The 27,699-nt window shown below is 44.6% G+C and overlaps 1 protein-coding gene across 5 annotated transcripts in view; it reads right to left on the bottom strand.

The window, feature by feature from the left end:
• Positions 1-27,699, bottom strand: part of OSBPL3 (oxysterol binding protein like 3) — a 180,993-nt gene that overhangs the window by 89,735 nt on the left and 63,559 nt on the right. For 3 of the 5 annotated variants that reach the window (XM_066585261.1, XM_066585265.1, XM_066585262.1), the window contains one exon: positions 10,781-11,007. In XM_066585261.1, the coding sequence (XP_066441358.1) occupies positions 10,781-10,873 (93 nt within the window). In that variant the 5' untranslated portion in view covers positions 10,874-11,007. Of the gene's footprint in view, positions 1-10,780; positions 11,008-13,561; positions 13,579-21,250; positions 21,268-27,699 lie in introns of those variants that run through there. The other 2 variants (XM_066585263.1, XM_066585264.1) reach the window with 2 other exon arrangements.

Raw genomic sequence — 27,699 nt, 5'->3', positions numbered from 1 at the left:
TCCTCTGAAGGGAGTAGTACACACCGTTGTAGGAAATCTTCAATTTCTTAGCAATTTCTCGCATGGAATAGCCTTCATTTCTAAGAACAAGAATAGACTGTCGAGTTTCAGATGAAAGTTCTCTTTTTCTGGCCATTTTGAGCATTTAATTGACCCCACAAATGTGATGCTCCAGAAACTCAATCTGCTCACAGGAAGGTCAGTTTTGTAGCTTCTGTAACGAGCTAGACTGTTTTCAGATGTGTGAACATGATTGCACAAGGGTTTTCTAATCATCAATTAGCCTTCTGAGCCAATGAGCAAACACATTGTACCATTAGAACACTGGAGTGATAGTTGCTGGAAATGGGCCTCTATTCACCTTTGTAGATTTTGCACAAAAAACCAGGCATTTGCAGCTAGAATAGTCATTTACCACATTAGCAATGTATAGAGTGCATTTGTTTAAAGTTAGGACTAGTTTAAAGTTATCTTCATTGAAAAGTACAGTGCTTTTCCTTCAAAAATAAGGACATTTCAATGTGACCCCAAACTTTTGAACGGTAGTGTATACGTGAGGAACCCTACTAGATCTTGTTAATACATTGAATGATTACTGCATTAGGAACAGCTGGCGCATGACATCTTGTGATCAGTGACCTCTCTGCGCAGCAAAAGGCAACAGTTGGCAGTCATAGGTAAACGTTGTGACTTGAGACTTTGACCGAATGCAGACTATTGGTGCCCTGAGGTGTGGGTACAGTATTTCTGAAACAGTCGCACTTTGTTGGCTGTTCCTGAAGCCCGGTATCAAAGAGTGTACCAAGACTGGTTGAAGCACAGACAGACATCCAACCAAAGATCACAAAGTGGCAGGCCACGTGGTTGATACTAGAGGTGAACGGGTGGCACGTTCAGTATCTCAGCAGCAACATGCCACAATGGACCACCTGACCCTGAAGTACAACCGCGGGGAAGTTAAACAAGTTTCCACAATGACCATGCGGTGTAACTTGTATCGTCTAGGATTCAAGAGTCTAAGACAGACAAGAGTGCCCGTAATGACATCGTGTCATTGCCAATAATGCCAATCGGATAACGAAAGGCGGCCACAGACATTGGACGCATGGCAGACGTTGTCCCATTTCCTGATGAACTAATATGGATAGCCAGGTCCACATATGGCATAAACAGCATGATGCAGTATCCCATGGGTGCATTGTTGGGATTCAATATGCTAGTGGCGGTGGGGTCATGGACTTGGGAGCATTTTTCTGACATGGTCTAAAACCGTTGGTGGTCATACCACAATCCTTGAATGGTGAATGCTACAGGTATCCGTTACCTGAATATCTGCACCCAGGAAGTTTTCCCCAACTACACTGCCATTTTTCATTAGGACAACGGTCAAAGTCATCAAGCTCGGATCCCTAGAGAGCGGTTGGAAGAACACAACAATGAATTCTCCACACTCCCATGGCCTTCAAACTCACCAGACTGTAACCCCATTGAACATGTTTGGGGTATGCTGGAAAGGGCTGTGATATCTGCTTCCACTTATCCACAAAGCATACACCAAATGACTAGGGATGCTGCAGCAGGCACAAGTCGAATTGAGTATAGAGATGGTTTGCCACCTATTCCCCATAGTCTGAAAGCCATGTTCATTCAAAAAGGTTTACACACCAATTAAAAAGTAGGTGTACCTAATGCTACACTTACATGAACCTTTACATGGGGCTAGTAAAAAGCAATGCTCGAGAGGAGTACTCTATTCAAAATGTTGCTATGGGATCTATTATTTTCTACTTCCACTCCTGTAGAGATGACCATCACTTAATAATCAGGCAGTAGACAGCAAATTAGTGATTTTTCAGCTCAAAAACTTTATTTTAGGTAAACAAAAGGTTAATAGAAGGGTATCAGCTACACTTATTGTCAAAAAATATCAAGCACGTAGAAGGAGCTCTTGCAATTGAATGAAACTGTGTGTGATTATAATGTTGAGATACGCAAATAATTACAATATTAGAGAAAACACTTGAATGGAGGCTGTAGAACCCTTTTGGACCACCTCCAACTTGGATGCAAAATGTGCAACAGGCGGTCATGGAGGCTTACAGGTTCCATATGGTATCTTGCAGTGTATTGGATCCACATTTGCTGTATCTGAGATCATGCAAACTTGTAGGCTGCCACAATTGGCATCTCAGATGGTCCCACGCATGCTCTACTGGCGATAAATCTGGTAACTGGGCAGCCATGGAAGTTTGATACTGTTGTGGAGTCATTCCTCTGACACCCTTGCATGTGGCTGCACGATGTCCTGAACATATTGCCTAACGGTCATTGTTCCTCATATCACTGCTAGAGGTGACCAACTGTTTTATGCAGACTGTTGACTGCTCTACAACAAAGGCAGGATTGATTGAGGTGCCCACACCTAGGTCTCCAGACACACGAACACAGCCATCTTCAGTGTCCAAACTAGATCTGGATTTCTCATTGAAGATACCCCAAATCCACTCCGCAGAGGTCCAGTTATATCGTTCACGACAGCACTGCAAACGGAGGTGATGGTGGGTGTCAAAGGCAGTATACATAATGGGCACCACGAGATCAAATGTCCTTCAGCCAAGCTCTTGGAGATGGTTCTGACAAAGACAAGAGTGGTGCCGCCGAACAATGAAGCAGTTGGAGCTGGTCTTGCTTGTCAGATGATCCTCTACGGGTGGTTTGTCGAAGGTGCATCCACTGGTCCCAACATCTCTTAACAGTCTGGTCAAAACAGCCCAAGTGGTGGGCAATTTGTCAATATAACCATCTAGCTTCTTGCATTCCAATAATGAGTCTCCTCTCAGACTCTGTTAACTGGTCGAAATCTTAGATTGCGTCATAAAAGGCACGTCTGTATACTTTTTACAATATAATGGAAATATAAAGAATTGTAAATGTATATTGAATAGGTTTAGCTGTTTGTGTGGTCAATTCATCAACTTTCTTTTTGTCTCATGGTTGGCTGTTCTCCTGATCCGACATGGTCTGCAACAGCACATACCAGTCTAGAAGGCCCAACAGTGAATTTACTTTAAGAGTTTTGATGTTTAACAAAAGATGAAATGTGAACTTTGGCTGCAGCGGGTTACAAGACTCTCTCAGACGGTTCTGATATGTCTTTGTACAGCACAACGATTAGTAAAACCCTGCATCACTGTTCTGCCTTGTTACCTGCCTAACACAGTGACCTTTTCCTATTTCGGCTTTCTAACCGTCTGATATTAATTCCTTTGAATAATAACAAAGTCCTCTGGAGAACTATTAAGGAAAAGAAGGAAGCATTTGGCAGCACAGTTTGGTCTGGTGAGCCTGGAATAACTGAACAACCTATTAGTCCTAGAGAGGTTTTCCTGGCTTCATGTACCCTTCAGGGAGTCATGTACAATGTGCGGTCTAGAACTTTGGCAGTCACTGAAGTACTTCTTGACAGTAATAAAAAGAGAACCACATAGAGGCAATTCACACTCTAAAGACACTTAAATACTGGATTTTGGTCATTTTAGTACTGTATTTACCCAAAAATAAGACCTACCCTGACTTTCAGGGAGGAGGGCCTAAAAAATAAGCCCTAGCTACACTACATGAAAAAAAGAAAAGAAAAAACAATACTCAACCTAGCAGCCACCGTCCGGGTCCCTCCCGCTGGTCTCCTGCAGGCTTCAGTGTAGTCCTTAGTACCGACAGAGCATCTATTGTTGGTAACAGGGCTTGAATACCTCACCTCCAGCAAGAGATCGATGTGATTGGTTCGCGAGCACCGCCTCAGCCAATCAGAGCTGGCACTCGATGAACCAATCAGAGCCATTCAATGAAAAATAAGATTCTGTGCCTCTTTTGGGCAAAAATTAATATAAAAGACAGGGTCTTATTTTTGAGGAAACATGGTATCATAAGAAGAATGTTCGGACAAAAAGACAATGTGTAAGCAAAAAAAAAGAGAATGATCCATCTAATTTTCTGGCTTAAATTATACATGCAGTTGCTGGTCCCGCAGTCCACGCCCCTCCTGACATGCCACTACTTTTTTAAAAAAAACAAGAGATGCGTACGTGGAACAAGCAGCTTAAAAGGTCACAAAAGTTTTGACAGATCCCTTCTTATGCAAAAATGTACAATGTTAAGCCAGTTTAAGATTTTATTGAATGTCCTCCTTTGTAGTTTATGTTGGTGGTGAATTCTGGTTGATGTATTCTGTGTTTATAAATCGGATCTGCCCCGCTTTTTAAAAATAGTCAATGGAGTCCATCTAACATCACTCGCTTCAGTCATAGGAAAGATCCAAGATGGAACGCAAAAAGAGAAAGCCAAATGGTGGCGTCAACCCAGCTTTACAATTCCCACGCCATCCTGGCAGTCTCCAGAGAATCAACCCCCCTTCTCACCCACAAGGTGTTTTGTTTTCAAATGTGTGTTCGAAGCATTTAATTTATACTAAGCAATCACCGTTGTTACAATTGTTTTCACCAATTTTTATTTTTTACTTTTTATTTCAATTAATTGCAATTTTTCACCTTCATTTTAATCTTACAATTACCATACTTCAATATGCTAAGACATTCGGATCTGCGATTATGACACCGGCTGTTGCTAGGCAACACATAGCCTGTTTTTTAGAGCAAGCTACGTGTAGTGATAGCTCCTCGGTCCTTTCCCTGTGAAGCCCATTGACCCAATCACGGAGAATGATCCCTTTCTGGTCATGCCATGGTCAATACTGAGTAAGAGACAACCTGTGTTCTCCGTTCAGAGCGCTCCTGCTTCGTCGGGCGTTATAGCCTCCTTCCGGCAGCTGAAGATGGCCCCATATTGCACTAGATGGAATAGTCCTCGGCTGGCGGTAGGAGCAGGGGCGCTCCGAAAGTGACAAGTGCAGGTACTCTTTAAATTGAGCCAAAGAGTTAAATTGCCAAGGTGCGACTCATATGGATGAGTTTAATGCTGAATGCCTTCCCCCAGTAATAAAGGCATGTGATTTAATATAGATAGTGCTAGAAATAACTTTCACAATCCAAAGTCATTGAGAAACATTATGCAAATCTGAACTTCATTTCACCGACATAATTAGCTTTAATTATATTTGTAAAGTAGTGAATACCATCACCCCGTGACCACAGATGACAACATAGAGATTAAACCACTAGATAAACACATTCCAGGAGCCAAAATGTGCTCATCTGTGACCTCCGCCCCAAGTAAAATAACAAAACTAATCATAGCGGAGGTGACAGCTACATGCAGAAGAGCAAGCTAGACCGGAGAGCCAAGAATGGCAGATTAGGCAAATACTAGGTACATTCCTGCCTTAAGCAGCCTTGAGGGTATGGCCACTTACGGTGGATCTGCTGCAGATCTGCAGTGCTGTGTCACGTCTGGGCCCGACATTAATGGTAGAGACCTTACAGTAATCACATCATGGGGCAGTACAAAGGTATATTCTTGCTCGCTGCGACAATTTAGTTGTTGAGAGATTGCAAGTATTAAAATAATTTCTCAACAGTTCATGATAGACTATTTTATAAAGTATGTTATATACAACAGAGACACAAGCTACTAAAAAAGATGGCTGAGGGGCGACCTAACAACTATGGATAAATATATCAGGGGACAATACAGAGGTCTCTCCCATCATTTATTATACCCAGGACTCAGTGGCGTAACTATAGGGGATGCGGGAGATGCAGTTGCATCTGGGCCCAGCAGCCTTAGGCCTCATGTCCACAGGGACAGATAAGCAGTGGGTGTCCAACATGCGTGATCCGCACCCCATAGGGATGCATTGGACACCCCCTGCGGATGTCCTTTTCCCTTGAGGCGCGGATTGAGTGTGCGGGAAACCACCTGCAGCGTGCTCCATTTTAGTGCGGGTCTCCCGCTGGGACGGCTCCCGCAGGCTTCTATTGCAGCCTATGGAAGCCGTCCGCATCCGCGGCACACACGCAGCTGAATTCCTGCTCTCCGGCGCGGGAGAGCAGGTGTTCAAAAAAAGAAAAAAAAAGATGCACAGCGCATGCACGTGGTACAGTGCTGGCATGCCGAGCACATCCGCCGGGCCGAAGAAAGAAGATCCAGCCGCGACGGAGAGCAGATCTGCAGCGTCCGGACAGGTAAGTAATTCTTAGTTTTAGGCCTCATGGCCGCGGGAAAGAAGGGACCCGCTGTGGGATTCTGCATGAAGAATCCGCGGCGGGCCTGATTTACCCCGTGGACATGAGGCCTCAGGGGCCTATAAGACCTCACTTCTCCGTGGACAGTCTAACAATGTGGCTGGCAGCGTTACTGCTGGTTGAACACTCAGGAGCCTGGGAAAGCTTGGTGTCAACAAAGCTGTAATAGCAGTCTCATTGGTAATAATCTCTTTCTTGGTAGGCCTAAGGCCCAATGTCCATGGGCAGATCTGAATTGCAGATGATCCACAAATCAAGCCGCCCATAGGGAAACATGAGCGTCCGCACATGAATTAAAGCCCGCAGATTTGTTTTGCGAACCTTCTGGAATTTGTGGGCAAACAATGTAGGACATAGTCTGGGGAGCCACATAACCATCCAGCCTGTCTGCAACCTCCACTTATTCTTCTGGGCTCTTCCTCCACAAGTAGTGCATTTTTATTTTTCTTTAAAGTAGTTTCTACTACTGTCAAGAAAAGTAGTATAAAACCAGCCAAGCCTAGAGAGCAGCATCCTGTCCTGAAGGCTATCAGAACAGCCCTCACCACGACAGCACAAGGAAATGTCACCTGGGCGATAGAAGGGTGTTTCCAGGGGGGTTGCGCTACTTTCTGATATCATTCCTTGCTTGCGTTTGGTCTTCCGCATTGACAATACAGAAAAACCGCACGCATACGCGGTCATACGCAATTCACTTCCGCGATCAAACGCAGGTCTTCCGCGGCACATATCCGCTCAAGGAATCTGACCCGCTTGTGTCAACCGGGCGTTAGACAAGTTTATACGGAGCCAGGTGATGTATTTTTTATACGCGCTCGCTCCCTAGATGCTGCAGTGCCTGCCGAAGTCAGCACAAGACACAAATCAGACTCTTTTCTGAGTCCCATGCACACGCACTCCCATACAAGTCAAGGAAGAGTGCGTGTGCGGCAATCTGAAGGACGTCAGATTTCCATGTGCCACACAGACCTCACAGCGGGACACAGTGGGAACAAAAGAGCAGGGAAGTATAAAAAAAAACAAAACCTCATCGGCTGCTTGTAACCTTCGCCTAACAGAACCATAATTAGTTTATGGTGCTTTAGGCAGGTGACAGATTCCCTTTTAGACTAATGCCTAATTTAGACAACGATTATCGCTCAAAATTCGCTCAAAAGACATCTTTTGAATGATAATCGTTGTGTGCATTTACACGGCAAGAGGATCACTCAAAATTTGCTCTAACAGCAGTTTGTGTGATAGTTTTGAGCATTCACTTTGCATAAGTGTGTAAATGAAGGCTCAAGCTGTATGCAGAAAACAAGCGGGACCACTATCTTCTGCATACAGCCGTTTTCTTCTCGGAGCGCTCAGCTGGTATCCAGCTAAGCGCTCTGAGCGGGGTATGCAGAACACAGGCAATCCCGCAGTGATTTTCACGGAAGGGCTTTAAATAAATTATAATTATATACACACACAAAATCCCCGCCTGCTAAAAGAGCTGTATCTGATTGGCTAAGTGCTCAGCCACTCACAGGCAGCGCTTGGGCATTCATTGAATTCAATTAATGTCCGAGCGCTGCCTGTGAATAGCTGAGTGGTGTGACCATTCACAGGCAGTGCTTAGCTGTCATTCATTGAATGGCTGAGCGCTCAGAAAATCAGATACAGCTCTTTCAGCAGGTGGGGATTTTAAATCAGCAGGTGGAGAGGTGACTGTGTGTGTATGTATGTGTATAATATATAATTATTTTTTTTTACACTTGATGGGGATGATTTTCAGGGAAGGGCTTATATTTAAAGCCCTTCCCTGAAATCACTGCGGGGCCGCTCCGTGCGGGATATGCAGAAGACAGCTGGACCGCTGTCTTCCTCATACTCTGGTTGTGTTCATGGAGCGAGATACCAGCTGAAACAATAGAATCAGCTGTATCCCACTGAGAACTCAGCGCATGGCACTGAGAAGGCTCATCGTTCTCTTTCAGCTTGCTGAAAGAGAATGATGAGCAACTCATTAACGAAAACTCCACGATGTCTGTGCAGTTAGACCCAACGATTCTTGCTCAAAAGACGGCTTTAAGCGATTTTTGAGCGAGAATCGCTGGGTCTAAATGGGCCTTAAGGCGGACACAAAGGTCTATAGACCTCCAGGAGTCAGTTTTCAGCTGCCGAGAAGAGCCAGCAAGCAATGAAGACAGCCGAAGGGGAACAGCACATGAGTGAGTGCTGCAGACCCATCATTGCAGCGATCAGCAACACAACCCCCACTAATCAAAACTTTTGATATGCTGCTCTAGCATGTCAAAAGTTCGTAAAAAGCGCAGTTACTCTTTGGGCTCCTGTCCACAGGCTTACACATAAAATGCTGCGGGTCCCCCTACAGTGCTTTACCGATTTTGTAAACATCGGCTTTGCCGGCAGAGACCGGGTACAGCTGTGAGTGCACTGTGTGTGGCTGCATACCACACAGACATGCCCAGTGGGATTTTTTTTTTTAATTCCCAGCTCTGTTTCAGAGCAGAGGTGTGCATGGAAAAGGCTGCCCATACGTAATGTATTGCATATGGACAGCGTTTCACACATGCTGCAATCTATTTCGCATGCATATCGATACAGTATCTCCTTGCACGTGTCCACTGACTTTCATTGACTCCATTCACCGCGTATCATGCAGCCGTACAACGCACACGTAACGCATGGTGAAAACCCGGTCGTGAACATGAGCCCTTTAAGGAACAGCAGATTGCAATTTTTAGCAAGTCCACTGAAAGAAGCCGGACTGTAACAAGTAATCATGGAGACTTTCACAGTCAGCAGGAAGTGAATTCAGAACATAAAAGATTTCTTTGCTCTCCAATCAGTGATAAATGTATTTTCTGCATGCACATACATAATACAGCGCCAAGTCACAGTACTGGCATAATGTATAAAGCGAGTTTACAGCATCGGCACAATGCCTAGTGATGTCACCGTACAGCGATGATGCACACAATGCCTAGTGATGTCACCGTACAGCGATGATGCACACAATGCCTAGTGATGTCACCGTACAGCGATGATGCACACAATGCCTAGTGATGTCACCGTACAGCGATGATGCACACAATGCCGTCACAGAAGCAGGATTACGCATTGTCACATTACAGGGGTGATCCAATCAACTCAAAGCTACAGTTTATAAATCATAAACAGTCATATCACAGGAGATTACAAGATGGTGTCATAATACAGGAGTAACACAATGCCACTTTGTAGGGCCTTATCTACACAGTGTGGTGGGATTTTGTAGGGCTTAATCCACAGTGTGGTGAGATTTTGTCGGGCCTAATCCACAGTGTGATTTTTGGAGGAGCGGCATTTTTAAACTTTGACCCTTTCATGAAATTGGACATAAACTTACATCACATGCAAATAAGGGAGATGGAATAAATCCTCCACAGCGCCACCTATTGAAAGGCAGCATTCCTTCAAGCCAAAGTCAGACTTTTTATACAAGCCTTGTTACAATGATTGGGAATTAAAAGCAAAGCCAGACTCCATGTACATACAGCTGTTTCAGGGTTTTTGCCCCTCATCAGTGTACAGTAGGAGTCTGGCTTTCCTAGTGAGAGGCCTGGGATGGGGGGCAGAAACGTTATCTTTTCTCCTTAGGGAGAGCAACTATATACTATAAACTCATTGAGGAGATTCAAATGGCCATGCACGCTCCTCTGGGTAATATGCAAATAAAGGAGATGAAATAAATCCTCCACAGTGCCACCTATTGGAAGGCAGCTTCCCTTCAAGCCAAAGTCAGACTTTTTATACAAGCCTTGTTACAATGACCGGAAATTAAAAATTTGTATTAAGAATTTTATACAAGGCTTGTATAAAAAGTCTGACTTTGGCTTGAAGGAATGCTGCCTTTCAATAGGTGGTGCTGTGTAGGATTTATTCCATCTCCCTTATTTGCATATTACCCAGAGCAGCAACTTACATCACATGTGGCGGGGGATTGTATGGAGCTGGCTCAGAAGCGGAGATTACTCCAAAAGCAGTGGACGCCGGTTGTGTTATATAGCTGACAGCCACCTGCAATGGCCAGGATGGGAAACAGATGCCACAGTCAATAGGCATGGCATCTACACATTAGACAGAGCGGTGGACTCCCCTCCGTTATGTGCACAAGAGTGTGCGTGGCCCAAAACTCTCACTGGCTGCTGGGACGGTGGCTCCTACGTCCCCCTCACTGCTCCCGAACCCTCGGATGGAGAAGGAGCTCCAATAGAGAAGCGGCCAAGCATGTGCGCTGCTGCTCCATTCATTTCCATGGGACTGCAAGAGATACAAGCACTTAACCACTTCAAGGCAAGAATTAAATGGCTGTGAAAGGAAGGGGTTAATTCAGGTGTACATTTAATAACCTTCTTGGTTTTCCTGAAGCAGCAATTACTGTGCTACAGAAATCCTGATGTACATCATTGGCTGGCAATTAGTCTTGACATGGAGACTAAACGGCAGGCAGCCGGGGTGGATTTCGCACTATTGTGTGCGCAGATGTCTGTTAAAGCTCAACAAATTATACTCTTCCGGCGGTAAATTCTAGAAATTGGCAAACTGACCTGGCGGCTCCCCAGCTTTGAGGAGCAACTGCTTGTACTCCGAGATGGGGACAACATCTTCTGGGACACACCAAGGTTCCTTTCTTCCCCCATATTTATATTCCGTTCTTGACTCAGGAAATGTAGCTGAGACTCCCGGTGATTTTCTTATGTATGGGCCGGAGAACACTTGACAGATACAACCGCTTATTCATCTTCTGTTTGGTGCGCAGACATTCCTTCAGCTCCTACGGAGAAAGTACAAGTCACAAACTGCTCCAACTTTGGTTTCTTACCTAGAATGTCCTTATAAAGTACAATAAAGCAACGCTAACATCACAAGGTCCTTCTTTCATCATGTAAGCCTATATACTAAACACCATTTAAAGCTTTTACCCACTATGCCTTTGCATGCCAAACAACCCTATGCATTGTAAAAAGGGGAAAACACACTTTTAACCCTTTCCAATCCACTGTGACCTCTGAAGAGATTATGATTTAAGGCTGTACAGCTCTGATGTTGGAAGACATCTGTCGGGGTTCTCTTTCTGTATGTTGCCAGCCTCTCTGCTGTCGGAGCCTATCCAACGTGTCACCTCATGCAGTACTGGCTTTAGCCAGCAGATAGCGCCATTGTATAACGGCAGAAAAAGAGTAAGCCCCCTAGGAAAACCAGAATACAAATTGGAATGGAAAGGGTTAAAATAGGTTGACTGGTTAAAAAAAAAAGCAATCATCTCCAAATGAAGTTATGAAATCTACTAAATTTTTTTTATTCTTTACATCACATTTCAAAACCATCCAGAAAGCCCCTATTGATTGACCTAGGTAGAGTCACTGATTGTAATAGGATGACGCCTAGCGCGGTCTCATCTGCTTGTCGACCCCATATAATATTCTGCCAGTGTATAAATAGCCATGATAAACAGCGCCTAATTACAGGTACTGGTTAGCAGCGCCACACAATGGTTAAAGCGGTATTCCAATGCCAATTTAACTCAGGTAGAAGTGAATGGGAGATATGGAAACAGTGTACCAAGGTGAGCTACATGGTATCCGTAACTTGGGATCTATAGAAGCCGTGCAGAACAGCCCGCGATTCTACTTACTCCGCCCTCGCCCCGCACATCCATCTAACTAGGCCAGGGGCCTAATTATTCAGATCGGTATATTCCAAGGATTGGTCGTACAATTTTATCAGACTCATGTGGATATAGCATAAAAGGCTAAAGGTCTCTTTACACGGGATGATTGCCAGGCGAGGTTCGGGCACCTTCCAATTCATGTTAAGATTTGTGGTGGTGGTCACAAGTTCCTTTAATGCGCCCCCTTCAGTAGAGACGGCTGATACGCACAGGGTTGCACACCCTTAGCCCCTTTAGTGGCATGCCCGGAAAATCTCCAGGGCTTGTTGCACTGAAATGTGCTGAAGACTACCTAAACCTGCCACTGAAGGGGTTAAGAGCTCGTACCCACTGGTGATACCGGTAGACTTTTCTGCAATGCGCGAGTGAAAGAAAATGCATGATTATGAAACCAATGATTTTCAATGGTTTCATCCTGATTTACGATGTCTTCAGTCAAGGCTCGCAGCGCTAAGAAAAATCTGCGCTATCGCTCCTTGTCTTCAATGGAGCTGGCAGCGTCAGCCCCACTGAAAACATAGGAGCACATCGCTCTCCCGTGACACAGCTGTGACAGCTATGGACCGCAGGGATGAAGGAATCCTCTGCCAAAGCTGTCACAGCTGTGGCAGAGGTCCGCGATGCTATTCCATTGCTTTCAATGGGGTTGGCGCAGCAATGGGATGAAGGCATTCCTTGCAGCGATGATTTTTTGGCGGTGGGGGTGCTTGAAATATAAGTCGTAACCTGAAAATCATCCCTAGCAGTAAAAAAAAAAAAAAATTAACTCACCTAGGAGTGCTGTCTGGCTCTTCTCTCCATCCCAGTTAGTCTTCATCTGTCTTCTGGTGGCCGGGGATTGAGAAATCTCCTCCTCCAGAAAGCGCTGTGAACAAATCAGAGGCAGCGCTCAGCAGTCATTGAATGACAGCTGAGCGCTGCCTGTGATTGGTCACAGCACTCAGCCAATCAGAGGCAGCGCTCAGGAAATCATTGAATTCAATGAATTCCTGAGCGCTGCCTCTGATTGGCTGAGTGCTGTGACCAATCAGAAGCAGCACTTTCTGGAGGCGGGGATTTTTCAATCCCCAGCCACCAGAAGACAGACGGGACAGAGAGAAGAGCTGGAAAGCTCTTACAGGTGAGTAAATTTTCCTTTTTTTTACTGCTAGGGATGCCTGCAGGGAATGCCTTCATCCCATTGCTGTGAATGGGGCGGCAGCAGAACCGGCCCCATTGAAAGCAATGAGATAGCATCGCACTCCCCTGACACAGCTGTGACAGCTATGGCAGGAAATTCCTTCATCCCCGCGGAGATGAAGGAATTCATAAGAGTGTGGTGCCCGTAGCAACCAATCACAGCACAGCTTTCCCTTTACATCAGCAGTGTAAAGAAATGAAAGCTGTGCTGTGATTGGTTGCTGTGGGCAACAGAGACAGATTTAGACAGCTGTCATAACAGTGTGGTGCCGACTTACTTTTCCATGGCAGGTCCTGAATAACCTGCTAACACGGATATGTAATCGTTAAGAGAGTGCGAGAGAGAGTGCACGTGTATGTATGTGTATATATATATATATATCTATATATGTAGCCACAGTAAAAACAGTCGATTACAACCAGCTATCACACCCCCTGAAATCGGATTAATAGTAACAATGGATGACAGCGGTCTCACCGTCCCGATGAATTAGCTGAGCCTATAATATCGCCAGTGACGATCCGCAGGATATTTAAAGATCTGCATGCCTAAGGTTGACTGAAGAAAAAACCAGAAGTAGCACAACTATAAATAGTAGCAGCCGGGGGAAATATTAATAGAATTTTAAATGGAAAGCCAAAAGGCAGAAGCTGAAGAAAAAGCCCGAGCCATGGGATTTCAGTGTGGGAACCCATTGCCATGGAGATTAAACACGGTGTGTAAAGCAAGGATACAGAAATAGACGAGTACCTGGAAGGTGAACAGCCAGCGCCGAGGCAGTCAGACAAGTAGTGGCAGGCAATGAGGAGTAGCAGGAAATCCCAAAGATAAGACACAAGGTTCTCTTTCAAAATATGACACCAATTAATATGCAATTCTATCAGAAATTCTGCAAATAGTTGCAAGACCTCATCTGATCACAAAGCAGTGAGCTGGGCTGGATAAGAGGTTACAGGATGAGAGAGCCACGGGCGCTTCTTTAACGGGTTATAGCGATATTGAATGGCGGCCGCAGTGACTTCATTACTAGCTATATCACTAGACACGTGCCGTGGACTCATGTGGACAGGTTTTTCTGACCCGGCACGACTACTTAGGGCGATTTTACATACACTGTGCAGACAGGCTCAATAAACGTCAATGGGTGCAGACGATCCGCAGCGCATCCGCAAATACAATTGCGGATGCACTGTGGATTTGAAGGTTATCTTCAATTAGGGAGGTGGGGAAAAAGGCTAGGAGGTAGGGTGGTGGATTTTTCTTTTCCATGTGGATGGTCCGCAGTACATCTGGGTACATCTACACAGAAAAACCATTGCATCTGCGATCTCCCGCAAGCATTTAAGGCCATCCGCTGCGGCGTCTGATCCGCCCGTGGACATGAGGCCTCATATGCCCACGACCGGGTTTTTACCGTGTTACATTGTGGATTTTAAACGCACAGCATGTCAATTTTGTGCAAAAACGTTTTCACTTTGTGCGGTTGAGGGTTTTTTTTTTTTTTTTTTTTTTTTAAATCTCATCCACATGGCTTGCAAGTGTAGATGCTATGTATTTTTACACACACTGTGTGACCATACCCTTGAAAGGGTTGTCCAGTTGTATATTATCCGCCTACCCTTACAATTGGCCATTAGTAGATCAGCAGGGGCCCGTCGTCCAGGACCCTTGCTGATCAGCTGTTTATTATGCTGCTGCTCTCACACTCAGAGTTGATTTCTGCAGGAAACAGACAGCTCCACTCCTACTGTAGTGGCCATCCATGGTTTTGCACATAAAGTTCCAAATCACTTCAAATGAAAACTTTTTAACACCAAGCCTGGCCCCTGCAATGAGAACTGAGCTCTCTGCTTTCTGTAGAAATCAGCTCAGTGCATGAAGGCGCTGATCCAGAGAACAGGATCCATGGTCACAGAACCCCACCGTTCTACTATTGATGGCTCATCCCAAGGGTAGGCCATCACTAGTTTACAACCTCTTTAAGGCCATCTTCACACGATCGCAATATTTACAGTACAAGCCATGTGGAAGAGTTTGCAAAAATCTCCTTTGTAGAGTATGGCAATTTTCTGTAGGAGTTTTTGAAAAACCTTGCGGATCCCAAATCCACAGCATGACTATTAATGCTGCGGATGTCAACCTTTGGAATACAATGGTGTGGATTTTCAGCATGTCTGCTGCGGAAAGCCAGCAACAGAAGTGCGACGTGTGAAGGCGATCTAAAGGAGTTCTATAATTGTGGGCAAAAACACCACCGGAAGAACAAAAAATAGGAAGTAATGGTTTTGCAGTATTTAACTCTTATTTTCCATAGTTTGCAGGGGCCATTCAGATTTTACATTGTGATACCAAAACCAAGTCCACAAGTTGCGTTATACTGCAGCCTCCTTGGTCACGGCTAACTGTGTTCCTCACCGACTTCTGCGCTTTCAGCTTTTTCCTACACGTGGCATCACCTTTTTTCATAGAAGTCGATCTAGGACCAATTCTAAGAACACTTTCTTTAGCAGGAAACAAATGTGGCGCCATCACAACAGCATGTGCTGAGCGGTGTGATAAGAGTCGGGCCAGATTACAGTAGAACGGGGCGAGAAGTCTACATTACTAATCTACTCAATCACATTGCAAATACACATAAAAGTTGAACAAATTTATACATACTTCGCTTCGGCAATTTTGTACAGAGTCATTTCCTGTCACTTTTGTCCATTCATACAAACTGCTTTTAAGTCGACCATGGAAGACACGTCAGACATGAGACCTAGTAGCCTAAAAATGTGCAACCACAATTCACTGCTCTAGCTCAAAAGAAACATGCAGAATTCTGAATTTAGCTCATAATGCAAGACACGAAAACAATGCTCAAAACTCAAACTATCTACTAAAGATTTCCAATGTATATAAACATTTTAGCATGGCTACCCCTCTAGGTTGCTCCGACATAGCAGCTCCGAGTGTTGGTCCTGCTGATCATGGCTTTAAGGCCTCCTTCACACGGGCGACACAGCATCGCCGCGAGAAAATCGCAGCGATATTGCATCGCTGGTCCGTGTGATATCGCTGCGTCTTCTTGCGGCAATACCACAATTTTGCAGCGCTACAAAGTCGCATGTGACGCTACAATGTCGTGTGATTGTGCAGCATTGCATGCAAGGTTGTTTTTTGTTTTTTTTTGGGGGGGGGGGGGGGGGTGTCTTGAAATACAAGCCCTACCCTGAAAATAAGCCGTAGCTGAAGAAGAAAAAAAATACATACACATCACACCCCTCCTGTGTTGTCAGCCCGGCCGCATCCTTTCCCCGGATGGCTGTTAGCCAATCACAGTCAGCACTCGAGAAATGGCTGTGATTGGTTCAAGCGTCAGCCAATCACAGCCAGTGCTTCCAGGAGGCGGGGATTTTTGAATCCCCGGCCACAAGAAAAGATGAGGATTAGTGCCGGGGGACCCAGGGAGAAGATGCTGCCAGGCTGACAGCGTGGGACAGGTAATGTATGCCTATTTTTTTAAACATTTTGCCAGCAGTTAGGGCTTAAGTTATTGCTATGACAGTAGGATTTCCTACTGTCAAAGTTGCATTGTACCGCCCGAAAAACATGTTTTCGTGCAATGCAACAGAGAGGAAGCCTCCATAGAGAAACATGGGCTACAAAACCTCACGTGTCGCGGGCATATCGCCGGACCCGTGAGGTTTTTGTGTCGGGTTGTTGCTGCGTGCTACAAAACGTCGCATGTGTGAAGAAACTCATAGGAAAGCATGGGCTTCTCATACATGCGATTTGTAGCATTGTTGCCACGCTACAAAATAGTGCGACTTTGTCGCCCGTGTGGAGGAAGCCTAAGGGGAATGCATCATCTATAGGTTTTCCAATTAAACATGGATAATGAAAGACATTTTCTCTATTCTGTTAATTTCTGTACAAGTTTACAGGGACAGTCATCATGCCTGAGCTACGATTAACAGAGATACACTTTACAGCAACCGTATAGACTACAGAAAGCTGCAGGCTGAACTGGATGGACATTTGTCTTATCTACCTAGCATAGTATTAAAGTCAACGGGTCCATCTACTGTCTGTATGCAGCGCATTGCTGAACGGACAAAATACACAGATGTGTGAATAAGCCCCAAGGAAGATTAGTTTACATGCAGACCTGTTAGGACAAGATACATGGGGGGTTCACACCACATATAGACCAATGTACATCCCTGCAGAATCAGAAAACCCTACACATTACGCTTTCACACAGCTGAAAAATACACGCAAAATTCATGCATTGCACGAATATGAACTCCATTCTTTTGAATGGAGTCCTATACCTGAGGGATGTTTTCCCGTCCTGCGTCATGAGGGAAAACCGTGTCATGCTATATCTTTTTTTGCGTTCCATGGAACGCATCATCCATTGATTTCAATGGGACCTTTAATGCGTCGCATGACATGCAATGTGCATGCGAGTCCAATGCGAGGTTTCCCATTGAAATCAATGGGAAATACTTCTGATTCTTCATTGCGTGTGATACTCACAGGAGAGGAACGAAACTTCACAGATGGGATGCAAGGTGTTTTTGCCTGTGTCCATTTAACATAAAAGTGCTGGGTGCCAACAAGAACTGATAATGCTGTATATTACATTGTGTCAAATTAGTCCATTACTAACACTTCTGCTATGTATCCCCGTCCGATAAAAGCCATGTATTTGGTCAGCGGTGTGCAGATAACTACATATCACCACCTCCGACAAACTGTTAAATATAAATGGGAGTTAAATGGGATCAGCAGGTCTCTTACTGCCTCCCCTGCGAGTTCATCCTCAAGCTGCGGATCACAATAATTGCCGACCATATAAGAAACCTGAACCGGTAACCACTGCGGGAGAAAGCCGGAGCTTTGAAAGGAACACAACGGCTTACTGAGACTTATATATTCCCCTTAGGGAAGATTTGGTGTGTCATACACAGTTCTTGTAAAAAAATAGGGCTGATCCTATCAGAGGAAAATATGAAGAAATAAGGATATAAATGGTGTAAAATACACATGAAGGTGCATATAAATGGATCGAGACTGAACAATTGTGTGGCAGCCATGTGGATTGTCATCCAATCAAAGCGGTAAGTGTTATATTAAAGACCAGCAGGGACTGTTCAATCGAGGATCACTCAGGAGTATTTATGTGGTTTGGGTAACCAATGAGCATTGAGTGGGAGGGCAAAACGTTAAAAAAAAAGGCAGGAGCCAATCAGCATTCGGTGGGATGCACATGCTGAACAAGTACACCCCTCCCTGCTAAGTTGCTGGCCAGTCGTTGAAACACAACAATTATCTGTTTATACCAATCAACCAGACACTACTTTAAGGTGAGCCGAAACAAAGTGATTACAATTCTCCCTCAACTCACGGTTGGTGGCCATGCTTACCAGGAATGGTTGATGCTTACATTTGCTCTATTGAGCGACTGTTCAGACGTTATTTGTCCCGTGTAAAGCCAACCTAACGCTTTTAAAAGTCACAATGCCTGCTATAGAATACTATACTGGCATAACTGATAATACAAGTTACTTAAATCCGATCAGGAACTTGGAGGCAGCTAATCAGTAGCCTCCCAGAATAACTAGTTCTTCCTATGCCAATTCCTGCAGGCAGAGATCAGCACTGAAGTAGTCCGCCAGGCAAAAGCAATCTATCGTAGATTACTCATCAAGACAGATGTGTGGAATTTCAGAATGCCTGAGTGACTGCTGGATACTTGTTGGCCATGTGGTTGGAGATTTCGGAGCTACATAAAAAGAGGCCGATAAACTACTTTTTGGCCATCATGGATCCAGAGGCGTAACTCGAAGATTCGGGGCCCCAATGCAAAATCTGTAACAGGGCACCCAACTATAATGCTTTATTCATACTACTAGGCACCCTAAGGGTCCTGGTCCTGGGTGCAACTGCATCCCCTAGAGTTACGCCCCTGCATAGATCTATGGGGCAGCAGAGCTCCTAAACAGTAATATGTCCCATCTTGACTAGTGACGCTTCAATTTAGTGGTTGGTCTTGTGGATACTTTAGTAAGAGTCATTGGCTTTAAATGGCTATTTCTATCTCAGACGCTTCCACAGGAGATGCCATAAAAGTCTGATTTGTATAAGTCGTAGATATACACAAGATATGAGTCATCGGCAAATATCTAAATCCACTTGTGAATGTTGATTGCATCTCCTAATCAAATGCAAATTTGTTATGCATGACAACACTTCTAGTCACATGGCGAATTATCTAGTTAAATTTAGAAAAGGCTCCGCCCTGGGCACGGCGATAAAAATGGAATTAAAGAGATCACCTGGCTCTTCTGTACTAAACACAACACCTGGGAATAGTTAAAGCAAGTTATAGAAGAGTCATCACTTTTCATTAGCCCGTAGTCACCAACGCATCGTTCTTTACTCATGGCAGTGACACGTTCAGTTGGATCATCATTTACATTCACCTTCTTTCTGTACCCATCCTGCTAGATTCTATGTTATTCAGCATTACAACCCCTGGGGGGACCAAAAGCAAAGTAGATAATACCAGAAGGCTTTGGATCTGTGTAGAGCTGACGGATTACTACTACAAGCAGCTAATATACTATAGGAGTTCTCACTTTAGGCCTCCCTGTTTTAGTACAAGACTTGGTCACGATGGGGTCATTTCTACAATATGATCTCCTACCCCTTCCGTTTCCTTTTTACTTCCTTCTCGTCAACCAAGTTCGATTGCATTCCTCATAGGGAAGAACATCGCCATAAGCATTGAGTCCGACGGAGCCTGTACAGCCTGAAGAGTACGCCGGCCCCTTAAGTATGAAAGTAGTAACTTCTGAGTTATCTGTGAATCATTTCTGAACCTAAATTTGCATTTCCTAAGCATCAAATGACCAACAGCGGAGTGCAGCCGTACGGATGACGCATGTGGCTGGTTGCAGGGCAACAAATGACAACTAGCTTGCTCAACCCCTCAAAGAGAATGTTCTAAAGTAACTTGTACAGAGAAGTCGAGTGTGGAGACCGGGTCAAGTCGCTACCCGAATCCCTAGAGTGTGGAGACCGGGTCTAGTCGCTACCCGAATCCCTAGAAGTTCGTACTATGGAGTTGGAGTACTGTGCAGTTTTGTGGGACCGGGATAAAACGTATTCTCCCCTTGAAGCAGTGCAATAGAAAATGACACCATTTTTTTGTATCAAGAAAAAGGTCTAGCTCATCCAGTAGACCATTTTTTATGGTGCATATTCTATATTTGGTTGAACGTGCCCGTGCGCTGTCCTTACGTTTTGGATGTTACGAAATTGTCTAAAAGAAGAACTGTCTAAGTTACTCGTAACCAATCACAGCACAGCTTTCATTCTGTAAAATTCTTTGGTAACATGAAAGCTGAGCTGTGATTGGTTGCAACTCGGCTGACTGCACACGGTCGGGTCGGATTCTGCAGCTGAATCCGGCCTTGGCAGTAGTGGCATCCGCACGTACCTGCTTTATCTTTTTTTCATCTATACTGTGGATGGTCCGCACGGCTCGCCATCAAACATGTGCAATACAGATATTTTTTTTAAACTCTTGCTTTTCCCGCGTCATCAAATTCACGACCTTTCAGTAATGTCATTGCAGAACGGCCGTGGATCGGACAGCTTCTATTGACTGCAATGTAAGCCATCCGTGCAAAAATAGAACATGCCGCAAAAAAAAAATCGCAATAGACGGTTTTCCAATAGCACGTTATGGGCGCTATATGTTGCGGAAACAGAAGGCGGACGCCTGCTCCGGATTCCACAATGCAAATCCACCCGTGTGCAGCCGCCTTAGTTATTTCTTTTAGATTGTTCATAAATCTGTCTTTGTGCTTAACCTTTAATAGCCCAACATGCTTTACATGTAAAGTTTTTGAGTCTTTTTTCTTCTGTTGACCCTAACGAGGGACAAAAGCCACATTAGTACTGCAGCCAATCCTGAACATATAGACGGCTGTCACAGAAAGAATCATCGGAACCTTCCCTAACCTCAGTTCTGGCAGAGTATTGTCACTTCTACTCCCCCCATCACCATGAGTGTACGGTAACCTACTTCCAGCAGTACTGGGCTACTGTAGATTGAAATGAGTCCAAAGCATACTAGTAAGACATAACGAGCCTACAGAAACTCACCGGTGATGAGCGGAGCGTGTGTAACACCCAGAGCAGACTTTTTACTCCAACTTGTATGCTGTTGCCTAGCAATATGTAAATGCACAAAGGTATACAAGCTATATATGCTGCAATGTGTCAGAAGCGGCATCGTGTTACGTACAGCACTGGTGACAATACCGGCTTCCTGGATTCTGCCCGATCGCGCAATCTCATATTATACTGCAAGAATTAGAATAAAAGGAACAATGATTATTGGCTGCCAGAGATCAAAGGATTGCAAGCAGAACTAAGCAGCCATACTGCCCTACATAACACTGCTTGCTCAACTCCTTTGTACCGACATTGTAATAAGGATTTACTAAGGTCCTAATTAATAAGCTTTTTTTTTTCTTTTTAAATCAAAACTTGACTTTTCCCCACTTCTATTTAAAGTGAACTTCCAGTTCTTTATCTCACATTGGATTCCACACAAATCTCCTTGGACACAGAACAGAGAGATTTGACAAAGGCTGCCTTCCTCTTTTTGCTTAGCCCGTGTCAGTCTTTACTGCAACTCTCACATTCTATTACGGAACTTAGAATAAATTGAGAGCTTCTGCTCAGGCTTTGAAACAAAAAGGACACAGAATGGTGTGGACAGATAAAATCTGAATCGGATGGTATATAAAGTGATCACCATCAGCACTGCTGCGGTCATGATTACAATCTCAGAGTCCCTGATGGAATAGCTTCTAGCAGGTCCTTTAACGATTGTGGGATTCTAGCAATTCCATCATAAATGTGCTCCTTGTACCAGCCTGAAGCTCCATCATCATCACAAGGCTGTATTCACATAGGCGATTCAAACGCAACTTTTGTCCTGCACGGAAAAAGCCATTTAAATGGGTTCAGTTACATGCGCAATTTTTTACTTGGACCAATAATCTAAGTTTGGGGGGGGGGGGGGAATAAAAAAAAATTTAAAAAAAATTGCATTTTACAGGCCACAATCGTTCTGCAGACTCCAAATATAACATTCTGTGATCACTAAAGAATTGCTTATCATTTTGTTGAAATTATTTTGCAATTTTACGTTCATAGGCATCTGTATGCCCTATCAAGCACTGTCACAGCAGAATAGAGGTGAACGATGGCGATTGCATCATGGGGGCTACAAGGCGAATGAAATTAAGTGCTCATGCCCTTAGTATGGCTGTCAATCGCAGCCAACATCAATAGAGAACGGTGGAATAAAACCAAAGATAATCCTGTATGTCCAAATGCAGCAATTTAGTCATCCATTGAAATGCAGGAAAGGGTTAACAAGGATGTGTTTTCTGCCATTCTTGGTATATTTGGTACAGTACTGCCTAGGGTTTACCTACATTTTTTCTGTCCCATTATTCCAGTATGTTTACCTGCATAGAATATGCACATTTTTCTTTAATAATTTATATAAAGCCTCAAGAAAACCGTCACAGCGCAGAAGAGACGTGTAAGCGATAAGCAGTCTACTCGCTATAGGGGGCTGAAGTAAAAGTGTGTCACCGTCACATTGCTTCTCACTCGTTGGCTGATGAATTGTAACCCAACACCCCATTAACAGCAAAACCTGGATTCTAAACACAATCTATTCTAAGTTTGTGATAAACACTCTTTGCAAAAAAAAAATAAAAAATTTGCACCCCTAGAAGAAGTTGTCATTTTGGTACAAAACTCGTCCTACAGTTACATCTCAGGCAGATATACAAATGCTTAGAGTTGTGGGGTGATTAGATGAACGGTCTTGTCAACTGAGGCCCTAAAAGTGGTTCCCCCCTTGGCCTATAAAAGGCTCTCGGAGGCTCCTTGTGTGTAGTGACCTCTTCTTCCGCTTGTGTAGAGCTTGTTGACCACTAGACGCCTCTACGATGCAATCACATGCATTATTGGGATGTGAGAAGCTGGATGGTCATATAGATAACTTGCCGCCACCTGGGCCGTTCTGACCAGACCATTAGGTGTTGGGACCAGTGGATGCATGAGGGCACACAAGGTGACCGGGCTCAGGATACCCTTGACAAACCACCAGTAGAGAGGATCATCTGACAAGCCCGAGCAGCTCCAACTGTTTCATTGCCCACAAACCAGAGACATGTGGTTGGCACTATTGTTACAAGCCACTGTATGTCGGAAGCATTTCCAGGCGCTTGGCTGGAGGACACTTGGTCTTGTGCTCACCCATTACTTGTACTGCGCCTTTGAACGTTGTGAACGATGAAACTGGGCTGCTACGGAGTGGAAACAGGTTGTCGTCAGTGACTATTCCAGGTTTAGTTTGGCCACGGACGGACAGCCATGTTTGTGTCTGGAGACCTAGGGGGAGTGTTTCAATCCTCCCTATGCTGTGGAGCAGCACACTGCCCCTGCTGGTGTGATGGTCTGGGGGGCATCGCATCCAACAGTAGGGTCACCCCTAGTACGAGGGACAATGACAGCTCAGCCATATGTTCAGGACATTCTGCAGCCACATGTGTTGTCTCTCATGGTGGCTTCCAAGAACCATTTCCCAGCAGGAGTGTCACAGGAACGCCTCCACAACTTTTGTCTGATTTGTAGTAGTACCCTTAGTGAAATCTAAGGGGAGACTCAAGACAAATGTGTTAAGAGTCAAAAGCTCTTTAATACATTTTAAACATCTTTGAGAGGGCACAGGGCAGGCAGCAGGCTAACGGAGGCACGCCATGACAGTTTTAAATTGCGACAGGAGGCTAAGGGGATTAGGTAAGGGAAGGGTTAATTTCAAAAGTACAGGAAGGTGCTAGAATATAGGTAGGAAGTTAGAAAGAAGGAGTTAGATAAGGATTCTTACCAAGTTAAAGGGGTGGTGGGATGCTGGGAGTTCTGTCGGATCAGCGACAGCCCACTCGCCCACCCATTTGAGCTGGTGGCTGGAAGGGGACTGGTTCATTGGGTTGTAGGTCCATTGTCACCACAGCCAAGAGAGGTCTTGTACAACACTTTTAGTTATTATTTGGAATGGGGGGCCATCTGATGTAAGGTACTCCTGGTACATGTTGGATTGTAAGCTCAATAGAGCAGTGTATTGCCAAACTGGATTAGGTCCCAAAGAACAGGGAGTGTGGTATACGGTACCACTACCTGTAACCTAGTTTTCACCCCCTGAGTCAGCACACAGCCTCTGGGAGGATCAAATTGGCACTACCAATAGAAGCCTCGCTAGACTTCCCTGGGGTTCTAGTTCTCTAATGTCATGCAAAATGTTTTTGTACATACTAGTAATTATTAGGAAATTCTATAAAACCAGTGTTTCTGGTGGCACAAGTCTGCTACATACAATCTTCATATAACAGGGATGAAAAGCAGCACAGCGGAGTCCTGCACACACTGATTACCCCCTGGTCATGTCGCCCAGACTGCTTTCACAGAGGTGACTGATCACCTGACAGTGACATCATGACAGGTCCTGTTAGCACACGGCTGCTGTAGGTGTTCGTTAGTAGTCCATCCCCTACAAACCCCCCACGGCCTCAATTGCTATGGAATACTAACAAACATATAGGCGGATAGCAGCCATGTGCCTACAGGACCTGTGTTGATGTCACGGTCATGTGATCAGGGGCGGATCATGTAACGCACTCACTATTGCTCTGCCCCTGATCATCCAGAGTAAGCTACATGCTCCGCCCCTAGTCACATGACGGTGACATCACAGGTCTTTGATCCCGAGTAAGTTGTGCATCCCTACAAACCCCCACAGCCTCTGTTGCTATGGAATAGGACCTGTGATGACATCAGTGTCATGTGATCAGGGGGCGAAGAATGTAACTCACGCACAGACTGATTAATAACTTTGTATTAATAAAGATACTGTTGTCCATACAGAGTAATTTCTGATCTACAGGTGATAAGGGCAGGGTGAACAATTGAAGAATTTTGTGGGGCTTCACAGCTGAAACGGACTCTGCTATATCCTAGTCAAGTCCATAGACCAAAAATTGAAATCTGCGTGAGTTATGAGCTATTGTGCAATACTGTCAGTGATAATGAGACTTCGCACCAGGGTCAGAACATCATCACAGATTGAGGACACTAGGCTAAAATCCACTTGTCTCCTGTATTAGAAATATACTGTATAACAGCTACTTGGCACTAAAGCAGGCATGTCAAATGGACTTGGCACCATTCTAACTGTATTATCGAATGGCATTTATTACTTTGAGTTTTTTGTTGTAGCAGTAGTATTTATTTCAGACCTTTACTAATGGAATTTATTTTTATTAATACTCAATATGTCTTTATTACTGAATGTGACCACCAAACTTAAGAGGTATTCCCATCTCACCCAAACATGGTTGCAATGGGAATACCAGCCCATTCACCATAGGCAGAGGTGGCCAAGATTACAAAAACTGCCTAGCTGGCTGTTCTACATGGTTCCCGTAATTCCCATAAAAGTGAATGAGAGTTAAAGAAACAGCATAGCCAGCCTCCCATTCACTTCCAGCCACCAGTATCGGGTAGTGAGCTAGGATGGGGGATCCCTGTTCTGGTGATAGGTTGGTTCGATCTACCAGACAAGCATGGCATATTCTGTGATATGCCATCAATATACAATACAGGATTTAACACCTAGGACCTTGTTGCATACACATATATTTGCTAGATGATGCCAATGGGAATAATTCCTGAGATAACCTTGCATTCTTCTGGACATGGAAGCATTACAATCTTTTCCATAGCCTACTACAGGAGAATGAAAGTATACCTATTGCTATAGCATATTGCAAAGATACGTCATACATGTGAAAATTTGTAATACTGCATATCTTCTGAGGGTAAAAAGGGGCAGCCTCACGTTTCAGCAACCTGTAGTCTGTATTAGTGTGGTATGTCTCCACTGGAAGTATGGGTTGGCTGGGCTCACCTACAGGCAACGCCCAGGAGGCTACACCCACGCCCACACAGGCTCCAAGCTGACAAGCGATCAGCCGCTGAGGCTACAGCCATGGCCACTTCTGAGCTCCCGACCGTCTAGCATACATTTTCTTCGCTGCTGAAACTAGGCCTGCTGCGAATCCAATTGTTCCAAGAAAAAGGCATCATGAAAGCTGCTGAGCAAAAAACAGTAGTGCACAGGAGCTCGGAGGTGGGTGTGGTGGCCACTTGGGAGCTCGGAGGTTGGCGGGGCCGATTGTTCGCTGTGCAGCTCAGCTAAGAGCTCGGGCCACTCGGGAGCTCGGAGGTTGGCGTGGCTGTAGCCTCGGGACTGATCGTTTGCTCGGCAGCTAAGCTTGGACCTCGGGAATCTTTGAAGGTGTGTGTGCAGGAGCCAATAGGGAGCTTTAAGCAGCTTTGGATGTGACCTGGGCATTACCTGTAGCTGAGCCCGGTCAACCCATACTTCTGGTGGAGACATACTACACTAATACCCCTGTAATCACCCTTTTCTTTTTAGCACACCTTCTGTAAATGTTCAGAAAAGGTCTCCCAAAAATCTCTCTAGAGCAATATAATAAATTGAAGATGATGAAAAAGAGGGAGATGCAGCTGCAGTTTCACTGTCTTACAATGTCTGTGAAACAGCATGCTGTGAGAAGGGAGCAGGAGTGGGGAAATCTGCTTCAGAACCCACACTTAACTGTTCAGAAGGCAGGGAGAGTGATGGCTACACTATACCTCGTCACATATAAATCTATTGCTGTCAAAGCAGTGACGAGGATTTCTGTCTTGATTAATTAGTATAATGAATCTGCTGTCTACTTTCATGACATTGAAGTAGTGAAGTCATAATACAATAAAAAAAAAAAAGGATCAGAAACCGCCAAGAGAAGACAGAGTCAGTCACAGCGCGACAGCTGCAGATTACTTAATTTATAAGCTTTAATAACATTTACATTTTTGGTTTTCTTCACATTCATTTATAGTGATGGGTTCATCTTACAGTATAAACCATTTGTACGAGTTTGCAGCAACGCACATCTAAGCGGTCATAATAAATAGGACGGCGAAAATAAAAGGTCGCGTTAATCAGTGTCCTCATCGTTATTTCTGAGAAGTCGGACACCAAGTGTCTACTGCTTACCATTTTAATTACAGCCATTTTCCAGTTAAAAAAAACCATCACTACTTTGAACAGAAGAATAAATAATGTAGCGCAAAGCAAGTAACGAAGAACGGCTTTTTGTTCTTGTTCTGTCAACTCAGAAGAGGTGAAAGATCGCGGCTAAAGCCTTGTAACACGGCAGATTTCCCACTCCTGCCCACGGAGTCACTCAATCGCATGAACACTTTTCTCTAGACTTTCTGCAGTTGATAAATTATATATGTAAGACTTGGCAATGGCAAGTGTATTCTCAGAATAGAGCGTGGTTTACTCCAAGGACACGCATGAAATTATTTATATAGACAGAAGTAAGCTGCCACTTGGGTTCCCGAGTTGGTTCACATTTTATCAGTTCAACCCAAAGTTTATTACAGACAGGGGT

This window comes from Eleutherodactylus coqui, chromosome 12 (assembly GCF_035609145.1).
Source record: "Eleutherodactylus coqui strain aEleCoq1 chromosome 12, aEleCoq1.hap1, whole genome shotgun sequence".
In the NCBI taxonomy this organism is placed as follows: domain Eukaryota; kingdom Metazoa; phylum Chordata; class Amphibia; order Anura; family Eleutherodactylidae; genus Eleutherodactylus; species Eleutherodactylus coqui.
This window is presented reverse-complemented; position numbering and strand designations above follow the sequence as displayed.